General features: G+C 53.0%; 1 protein-coding gene across 1 annotated transcript; it reads right to left on the bottom strand.

Moving 5' to 3' along the window:
- Positions 1-49: 49 nt before the first annotated feature.
- Positions 50-5442, bottom strand: GIP (gastric inhibitory polypeptide). The gene is made up of 5 exons (XM_008638522.2): positions 5340-5442; positions 3861-4007; positions 3432-3563; positions 911-1003; positions 50-453 (listed from the first exon to the last, which is right to left on the bottom strand). Exons 1-5 carry the CDS (start codon positions 5417-5419, stop codon positions 444-446), a joined length of 462 nt encoding a protein of 153 aa, XP_008636744.2. The 5' UTR covers positions 5420-5442; the 3' UTR covers positions 50-443.
- Positions 5443-10149: the final 4707 nt, after the last annotated feature.

The raw sequence follows: 10149 nt of genomic DNA, 5'->3' as shown, positions 1-10149 counted from the left end.
CTCTGAGGGGTTTGGGTGGTTTTGGGGGGCTCAGAGGGGCTCAGAGGGTGGGGAGGGGCCGGGATGGAATTCCCGGAGCTGCCCCTGGATCCCTGGAATGTCCCAGGCCGGGCTGGAGCAGCCCGGGACAGTGGGAGGTGTCCCTGGATGGGCTCTAGAATCCCTTCCAGCCCATTCCACCATCCCAGGCCGTTTATTTGGGAATTCAGCCATGTTTAAAACCCCTTCCCCACATCAGCTTCCTCCAAAGCTCGTTTCAGCTTCGAATTAAAACTCTCTTTATTTCACGAGGAGAACGCTCCAGGGGCGTGGTGTGACCGGGGAAAATCCTCCTCCTCTTCCTCCTCTTCTTCCTCCTCTTCTTCCTCCTCTTCTTCCTCCTCTTCTTCCTCCTCCTGCCGTGTCCGTGGGATGAGCAGGGAATTCCCAGGAGAGTCCTGGAGCTATGCCATCCTGGCAGGGCAGAAGTGGGAAAGAAAAGCAGAAATTCCTATCAATCCCTGGGGAACTGCCCTTAAAAATGGGATTTTATCCCTGTAGGAGATGAGACATCGTTTATTCCCTCCTGATTCCGGAGGCTTTGGGGATTTTGGCTCGGTTTTATCCCAGGAGCTGCAGGTTTTCCATTAAAAAGGAGGGAAAAGGCTTCTCCATCCCCCCTGCTCCGGGCAGGAATGGCTGGGAATTCGCCCTCTCCCGCTTTTGTTGTGGGAATGGCCTGAAATAAACTTGGAAAACCGCTCAAATCCCAGAATCCTGGGACGGTTTGGGTTGGAAAACCTTAAATCCCACCCAGTTCCACTCCCTGGCCTTGGAGACCTCCAGGGATGGGGCAGCCGCAGCTTCTCCGGGAATGTGATCCCAAAGAAGCCCTAAATTTGGGGGGATTTTTGGGATGCCGGGGACTCACGTGGCCCTGCAGAGCTCACTCGACATCAGCCACGCCACAAACTCCTGCTCCAGGAATTCCCTCAGGCCCTCGGAGCCTTCCAGAGCTGGAAAACTGGGAAAAGAATCCACAGAAAGGGAGAAGGGTGGGGAAAATCCCTGTGTTTGCCACCCCCTTCTCCCAGTCCCGAGTTCCCGGGGAGTTTTGTTGGGTTTCAGTGTCCCCCACTGGGATAAAGACCCCAAAAGCTTTCATCTCCTGGGGAAATGGGGGAATTCCTTGGATTTTGGCAATCCTGGGCTGGGATATTCCGAGGGCTTGGCCTCAAAACCCTCCTGGAACCACAAATCCGCTCCTTTCCCCCAGCCCAGACCCTCATGTCGGAACCTATTTTGGTGCAGAAGCTGCAAAACCCAACAAATACCCCCAAAATTCCATTAAAACCCCCCCAAACCAGCCCAAATTCCATAAAAAAAAAAACCCCAAATCCCCGAAATTCCATTAAAAAACCCCCAAATCCCCCAAATTCCATAAAAAAAAACCCCCAAATCCCCGAAATTCCATTAAAAAACCCCCAAATCCCCCAAATTCCATAAAAAAACCCCAAATTCCCCAAATTCTGTAAAAAACACCCCAAAATACCCCAAATTCTCTAAAAAAACCCAACAAATACCCCCAAATTCCATTTTAAAAAGCCCCAAACCAGCCCAAATTCCATAAAAAACCCCAAAAATCCCCCAAAATTCTGTAAAAAACACCCCAAAATACCCAAAAATCTGTAAAAAACACCCCAAAATACCCAAAATTCTGTAAAAAACCCAACAAATACCCCCCAATTCCATTAAAAACCCAAAATAGCCCAAATTCTGTAAAAAAACCCAACAAATACCCCCCAACTCCATTAAAAAAAAACCCAAAATAGCCCAAATTCTGTATAAAACCTAACAAATTCCCCCAAATTCCACAAAAACCCCAACAAATCCCCCCAAATTCTATAAAAAAACAACAAATCCCCCTCAAATTCTTTTAAAAACCCCCCAAATTCTGTACAAATCCCCCCAAATCCCCGTTCTGGGTGATGATCCCAGAACTCCCTGTGGTTAAAATTCCCGTTTGTTTCCCCCCACAGGACACTCGGGATTGGCCCTGGAAAAGTTTGGACACATTTTAAGTGATTTCCCCTCCTTTTCCCCCCAGTTCCAGCACTCGGGAGCAGCCAGCCGTGAGTTTTCCTAAAATCCCTTCACTCTGAAAACCAAAACGAACCCTCAGCCCTTTCCTGGGGGGGTTTTCCCAATCCACACCGGTTTTTCCTTGGGATTTGGGGTTAATTTGCTTTTTTTGGGGGGGGGGGGCTGGGGGCATTTTGGGGGCATAAACTGGGCTCAGGTCCCTGGATCCCCCTCATTTCCTGGGATTGGGATCTTTGGGAGGTGATTTCATCCCCAAACCTCCCCCCGCAGGGTGCTCACACCCTTTAATAACGCCACAGACAGCGTTTCATCACCACGCGGCATCATTAAGGTGATTACATCTTAAAAGTCTCTTCAGGTGATTAAAGCTTAAAAAAACAATTAAAATCTGTTCCCTCCCAGCGTTCAGGAACAAACTGGGAAATTCCTCCTGGATCTCCCGCCTTGTTCCACGCTTAAAGGAGGAATTTTTCCTGCTAAAACCAAGGAGAAAGGCAAAAAAAAAAAAAAAAAAAATCGTTTCTTTGACTTTGAAATGGGAGCCTGAACCAGCTTTGTTTGGCCTTTTGGTTTGGGGTTTGGTTCTTTTTTTACCCCCTGAGGTTGATTTGCTCAAATCCAAACATTTTGGGGGAATTTCATCTCGTTTTCCAAAGGTTTTTCTTTCCAGGGGGTTTTTGGCCTCTCCATCCTGGTAATTTTGGGGTTTTGGAGGAGGCTCCAGCCCCGGCCAAAATCCCAGCTCTGACCTTATAAAAAAAGCTTTGATAAACCCTTATCAAAAGGTTTGATCAGCCTGTCCCGATATTTGCACAAATTCCCAAATAATCCCCTTTCCCCCCCCCCTTTCCCGTTTATATTCCGTCAGAAATTCCCAAATGAAAAAGGAGTTGTTGTTGGTTTTTTTATTCTTTGCTCTTTTCCTCGCTCACGACACAAAATCCCAGTCCCTGAAATTTTCCCTTTCACATCCAAACCCTCTCGTTTTCCAACGTTTTTTCCCCAAAATTTCCTCCGGCAATTTAAACACTTGGAGACCGAATTCTCTAAAAAACCCCAACAAATCCCCCACATTCTCTAAAAAAACCCCAACAAATCCCCCAAATTCTCTAAAAAAACTCAAAATCCCCCAAATTCTCTAAAAAACCGCCAAGTCCCCCGGATTCTCTAAAAAACCCCAATAAATCCCCCAAATTCTGTAAAAAAACCCCCAAAATTACCCCAAACTCTGTAAAAAAACCCCAACAAATCCCCCAAATTCTCTAAAAAAACCCCAAATCCCCCAAATCCTCTACAAACCCAACAAATCCCCTCGTCCCTGCATCCCGACTTTCTACCCCCGACCTCACCTCTGGTTTTCCTTGTTTTTCCAAAGCCAGGCCAGGAGATCTTTGGCTCCTTGAGCTCCCAAATCCAACTTTTCCCCATCCACCTCCGCTTTTTGGGGCTCGGCCTCCCTCTTGAACGGCTCCACGACGTTGCTGGAAAAGGAAAACCGGGAATAAAAAACCAAAAACCCTCCCAACTCATCCCAAAAAGCCACGAGAGGGTGCCAGAAGGTCGCTTTTCCACAAATCCCTTTCCACAAATCCCGGCTCCCTCCCGCTCCATCCCCGGCGCTTTGGGGCGTGGAGGGAGGGATGAGAAACTTCCACGCTTTGGGAAATGAGAAAAAAAAAAAAAAACCCAAAACCCCAAAACCCCGCGGCGCTGCGAGGAAAACGCCCGAGCTGCTGGGAGTTTGGGAATGCCGGGATTTGGGAATTCCGGGCGCTCACTCGCTTTTCTTCTCCCTCCTGGCCAGCAGCCACTCCACGAAGTTCTTCTTGAGCACGTGGTCCATGGTCCGGCTGTAGTCGCTGGCCAGGGTGGCCTCGGAGTAGCGCCGCTGGACTGGTCTGGAACTGGGAATGGCCAGGCTGGCACTGGGACGGGAAAAGCGGGACACGGTGAGTGCCGATCCCACCGGGACACGGATCCCACCGGGACACGGTGAGTGCCGATCCCACCGGGACACGGATCCCACCGAGATTTGGCCGCTCCCGATCCCACCGGGGTTTGATCACTCCCGATCCCACCGGGGTTTGGCCGCTCCCGATCCCACCGGGGTTTGGTCACTCCCGATCCCACCGAGATTTGGCCGCTCCCGATCCCACCGGGGTTTGGTCACTCCCGATCCCACCGAGATTTGGCCGCTCCCGATCCCACCGGGGTTTGGTCACTCCCGATCCCACCGAGATTTGGCCGCTCCCGATCCCACCGGGGTTTGGTCACTCCCGATCCCACCGAGATTTGGCCGCTCCCGATCCCACCGGGGTTTGGTCACTCCCGATCCCACCGAGATTTGGCCGCTCCCGATCCCACCGGGGTTTGGTCACTCCCGATCCCACCGAGATTTGGCCGCTCCCGATCCCACCGGGGTTTGGTCACTCCCGATCCCACCGGGAGCACCCCCTGGAGCTGGGCTGTCCTGCGGTGCCCAGCCCGGTCCCAGCTCTCCCAGAGGTTTTTGGGGACCGGGCTCATTCCAGCGCTGGGAAAAGGCTGGTGAATCCCTCATCCCTTTTTTAGTTCTTTTGGGGGTTTTTTGGCTGCTCCGGGGTTTTGCTGCCGGGCTGGAATTGTTTTCCCGGTTTATTTGGCACCATCCCTGCTCCCAAGGAAACTTTTCCCGGTGTCCCCGGGAGGCTCGGAGGGAGCGGCAGGGGACAAACGACCTCGGGACCTGAATCCCCAAAGGATTCCAGGGCTGATCCTTGCCTGGCATTGCAGCAGCTCCTGCTGCTCCGCCGCCGATTGTTTGGGATTTTTGGGAAGTTTTCCCGCAGGAGTCAGGGGAGGAGAGGGCAAAGTCCTCATCCCAGCCCTGATTTATGGATCCGCTCGTGTTTCCAGGAGCTTCCAAGCCCCGGCTGCCCTCCGGCCCCACTCCTGGAGAGCTCATTCCTTGTTCCCAGACAACCCCCTGACCCTGCGCGATCCCAGCGCGTTCCTGCTCACCCCGAGCCGTGGGATTTTAGGGAAAACATGGGAGCGCCTGGCTCTGGCTCGGGGTTTGGGTTTGATCTCCCGTTATCAGCCGCTGTTATCAGCCGCTCATCGCTGTTCCCTGCCTGGCTCCGGGCCGGGATCTCCCCGGGCCTCGTGTTGTGTTCTCACCTCCTCACCCGCGGTGCCAATGGAAAGATTCCATGGAATCCTCCTCTGGAGGGGCGGGGAAGGGCTCCGAACACGGCGGGAGCTTCCCGAACACTCACCCCGGGATGTTCTCCTCCATGCACACCGCGCCCAGCGAGGCGAGCAGCAGCGGCAGCGCCCGCAAGGATCTCAGGGGCATTTTCCCGGATGGATTCTCCCTTGGGATAATCGGGATCTCCAGCGCCTGGAACACGCAGGGTTATCGGGATGTGAATCCAGGGGGATCGGGCACGCGGCTGGCAGTGCGTTCCCTCAATCCCTTCTCCACCCCACGGACCCTCTCCCGCCCTTCCCAAGCAAATCCTTCCCTCGATCCCAAAGCTCCTTCCCCCCTTTCTCCTGCCGTGCTTCCCAAACTTTGATCGGCACCACCAAATTCCCGGCGGGAATGGCTTTTTGTCTTTTCCCCACCCTCACGGAGTTCTCAGGCTCCATGCAAGCCCCAGCCTGGGAATGGGAATGTCCTGTTGGAGTGGGGAATTCCGCAGGACAGATCCCAAAAATAATGAAAACCCCAATTCTCCCTCGTTTTCCTGCGCAGGGATTTGCCCAATCCCAAATCCTCTGCAGGAACAGTTTCCTTCCAAAACCCCACACCTACAAAACGACACAGAATTCCTGGGTTTTCCTGGAATTTCTTACCTCGCACTGCAGAGCTCCCAGTGGATTCCCGGCGCTTCTGGAGCCCCGGAGCCCCTCAGGGGTGTTTTTATCCCTGCCCGATCGCAGTTCCAGAGGGTAAACAGGAAATCCAGCCCTGAGCCGGAGCAATTCCAGCCCTTTTAGGGCCGCTCCGTGCGCTCCATTGCCCCCCGGAGCCGGGAAATCGCCTCTGGAAAATATTGACATTAATGGCAATTAAACATTTCTGCATCGCCTCTCCGGGGGGATTCACGGAGCCGCTTCCAGTCGTAATTCCATGGAAAAACCGTCCTGAATTCCCATTTTTTGCCATGGAAAGGCCCCAACCTGCTCCTTCTGTTCCTGAAATCTTTGGATCCCGTCGCTTTTGGTTCTGGCATCATCAAATCCAGGGATCTGCCAGCCCCGATTCCGGTATTTCTTCCCGAAAAAGGTGCTCTCCAAGAGAAAACTCGGGATGGAGAGGGGCAGATCCTGGTTTGGGATTGTCCAATCTGGTTTTGGGATCACCAGATCCTCTTTGGGATTGCCACCAGGGATCCCAGCACATCCAGGATTCCTGATGTTTACTGCAGCTCTGCTCCCATCATTCCCACAGGGATTGGTGCCCAGGGCTCGCTGTGATCCCGGAGCTCATTCCCATCCCGAGCATCCCGAATTCCGGGAGGTTATCCCAGTCCCAGCCCGGCTGTTCCCATTCCCGCACTCCCGGCTGGAGCAGGGATCTGTGGATGCGTCGAATCCTCGAGGTTTGTACCGGCCCCGCCGCTCCCGGGATTTCTGAGGGGAAAACCCGGGAATTCCATCTGGCAGGGCTGAGCAGGGAGCAATTCCCGGGTGGAATTGTGGCAATACCGGGAAAGGAGCGTTGGGGGTTTTGGTGTGGGACAGGGATTCGGGAATATCCAACCCCAGCAGAACTTGGATCCCAACAATCCCGAAATCCAGCGAGAAGACTCCGTGTCTCCTCCTGACGTTTCCCCATTTCCCACTTTTTCCCTAAGAAGGGTTTTTTGTCTCTTTTGGGACAGGAGATCTGCTCCAAGCCCTGCTCCTTCTCCGGGAGCTGGGAGTGACCCCGATCCCTGCTCCATGGTTACCCCATTCCCAAGCCAGCCCTGGCACCGGGATTTTCCCGATAAGGCGAGGGGCGTTATCAGGCTCATTAAGGCTCTCAGGGACTAATTACCCTTCCCAGAACCACTTAACCGCCATTCCCTGATCCCGGGTCGTGCCAGAGGCTCCCGCAGCTCTCCGGCCCGGGAATATTGGCCCTGCCATAAATGAGCAGCCCCCGGTGAGCCCCGTTCCCGGCGCGGTTGCCGATGGAAAACGGGGAATATTTATCCCGATATCTTTATGGTGTGTGCGCTGCGGGCACTTCCCGCCCACCCGGCTCCCGGATCCGCTCGCTCCAGGTGCAATTCCATTTGTTTTCCTCTCCTTAAGGGCCTCTGCGGGGTGGGAAGTTAATCGGGTGAGAGGAATATCCAGCATTAAACGCCGGCCCGGCGTTCCCGGTTATCCCAGGGCAGCTGCTCCCAGGGCTGCCCTTGGAAAAGCAGCAGCATTCCCAGATTTCCCGGCATATCTGGGACAAAGAGGCCCAGAAAGGTGGGATTGGATCCCAAGGCAAGGCTCTGTGGGATTCCAGCGCTGGGAATGTCGCTGTGGGAATTCTGGAGGTGCTGCCGCTCTGTTCCCCCCGGGAAAACCAGGAATTATCCCAAATCATGATCCAAACCTCCCGGGAGAGGTTTTTTTTCCCTGAAGGGAAAATTCCAGATTTGTTTTGAGGTTCAGATCCGCCCTTTTCACTCCCAACCATCCCGAGGGCCTTTCAAGGCTCCAGAGGTTCCTACCCCAGGAATTCTGGAGCGGAAGGCTCGGAGCCTTCCCGGTTTCCAGCCCTTTGGGGAGGGAAAATCCCACAGCCACTGAAACAGGGAAGCGGGAAACCCGAGGAACAGGGAATTCTCCTTCCTGCTGGTTTCTCCTTTCCCAGATCCCTGTTGTTCCGCTGGCAGTGGGAATCCGTGGGGAAGTCACTGCCAGCACGAAAACCCCACAGGAGCACCTGGGGAGATTTCTTTGGATCATCCCTATAAATATCCCCAAATTCCAACTTCCAGATCCATGCTGCTTCCAGAGGTTGGGAGATGATCCAGGCTGGCTCGAGCATCAAAATTCCTGGTGCTTTACCTCGGGACAGCTGTTTTATGGGGAAAAATATCCCTTATTCCCACCGGGAGCAGAGATGGAGCCAGAACTCCCCAGCCACAGCCGCAGGGAATGAGCGATCCCGGCAATCCCAAGGATTTCCCAGCGGGACAGGGATCTCCCATTCCCGAGGGGCCGGCTCAGTATCCCGCAATGACTTCCATCTCCTGCCCTCCCAGCGCCCCTTTCCCGGCGGCTCCGGGGGGTTCCGGGCGAGGTTTGGGATTGGGAAGTGACCTCGGTGTTTTGGGAGCGACCCCAAACAGGGAAGGGCTTCCGTCCTCCCGGGATCCTGTTCTGGGCAGCAGGAACCAGGGAAAACTCGGAATGGGAGGCTGAGCCTCGCCTCAGCTCCGGGGATTGGGGAAACAGAGGCGGGAAAATGGGAGAATCCCGAGGGATTCCAGCACCAGCTCGGGATCCCCCGAATCCATCCTTGGGGGAGCCCGGATCTGCTGGAAAAATCCATGGATTTGAGACCGAGGGAATCTGGGACAACCCCCCCAGGCCGGCTTGGGAAGCGAGGTCAGGGGGAGTTCAGCTGTGCCAGGATCCATCCCACAGAGAATTCCCAACTCCCGGAGTTCAGCTGTGCCAGGATCCATCCCACAGAGAATTCCCAAATCTCGGAGATCAGCCCCAGCTGGATCCATCCCACAGAGAATTCCCAACTCCCGGAGTTCAGCTCTGCCAGGATCCATCCCACAGAGAATTCCCAACTCCCAGAGTTCAGCTGTGCCAGGATCCATCCCACAGAGAATTCCCAACTCCCAGAGTTCAGCTGTGCCAGGATCCATCCCACAGAGAATTCCCAAATCTCGGAGATCAGCCCCAGCTGGATCCATCCCACAGAGAATTCCCAACTCCTGGAGTTCAGCTCTGCCAGGATCCATCCCACAGAGAATTTCCAACTTTGAGGGAAAGAATTCCCAGTAAAAGGGATTTTCCCAACACCGGCCGTGCTGATCGGGAATTCCCTCTCCTCACTTTTAGAGTTTATCCCTTTCCAAGGAAAATGAGGGAAAACCCCTCCCAAAAAAGGGAACAATTCCCATGGTGGGGGGGAAATTGAAATGATCCAAGGTGGCTTTTTTTGGTCAGGATTCGAGGATTTCTCTGGGACTTCCCAAATTTCCAGTGGGGAATTCGTGTCCCAGGAAATCTGGGAAGCAGCTCCAGACCCAGAGCCCAAGGAATGGGGATGAGAGGAAGCCAGAGGTGGTTTGGTTGTGGTTTTTCCCTTGGGAAGAGATCCCAGGATTTTTTTTAGGACTGGGATTTTTCAGGATGGGGCTGCTTGGGAAGGCAAGGCTGCTTTTTATGAGAAGCACCAAAATTTTTGGGAAGGGGCAGATCCTGGAGGAAATTCCAGGTTTGATGGGGAAGGAGCAGATCCTGGAGGAAATTCCAGGTTCAACCATTCCCATCCTCCTGAATTCCCAATCCCGAGGGATCTGAGGGCTCTTCCCACCCCTGAGCCAGAGCTCCGGAATTCCAGTGCTGGGATAACGCTCCAAACACCCAGACATTCCCAAGGATCCCTTCCCAACCTTAATTTTGTTTTAAGGAAAAATTTGTCCTTCCAAGGAATCCTGCTCCTGGAATTTATTCCTGTTTTTCCCTCCTTTATGGGCTTTGGATTTTCCCAAACACTCCCAGCCCTTTTTTCTCACCTCACAATTCATAAAGATTTTTTAAACTTCCCAAAAATGAAGATTTTTTTTTTTTCCCCCACAGGAAAAGTTTCTGGGATTTCTTCGATATTGCCCAAAATAAAGACTGGAATTAAAAAACAATTAGACCCCAAAAAATCCAATGAAAGAGAGACTGAAATGATAAGGGCAGGAAAGATAATAAAAAATGAGAAATAAATGTTAAATATATAAATAAATTAGAAATAAATGATGGAAAAAAAAAACCCAAAATCTGCTCCTTTTTACACCAAATCTGCCTTAAAAATAATTTCAATTTTAGACTTTTTGTTTTGCCTGAAATCCACAAGGCTTC

This window comes from Corvus brachyrhynchos, unplaced genomic scaffold (genome assembly GCF_000691975.1).
Source record: "Corvus brachyrhynchos isolate BGI_N302 unplaced genomic scaffold, ASM69197v1 scaffold47, whole genome shotgun sequence".
Taxonomy (NCBI): Eukaryota; Metazoa; Chordata; class Aves; order Passeriformes; family Corvidae; genus Corvus; species Corvus brachyrhynchos.
Note: the sequence above shows the minus strand (reverse complement) of the source record. Positions and strands in the feature narration are given on the sequence as shown.

Excerpts from the sequence above, each read along its gene's own strand:
- GIP (XM_008638522.2), bottom strand. The coding sequence starts at position 5,419 with ATGCCCCTGAGATCCTTGCGGGCGCTGCCGCTGCTGCTCGCCTCGCTG. Across the intron at positions 4,008-5,339 it reads ATGGAGGAGAACATCCCGGG|TGCCAGCCTGGCCATTCCCA; the intron begins GTGAGTGTTCGG and ends TTCCCGTCCCAG. Across the intron at positions 1,004-3,431 it reads AAAAACAAGGAAAACCAGAG|TTTTCCAGCTCTGGAAGGCT; the intron begins GTGAGGTCGGGG and ends TTCTTTTCCCAG.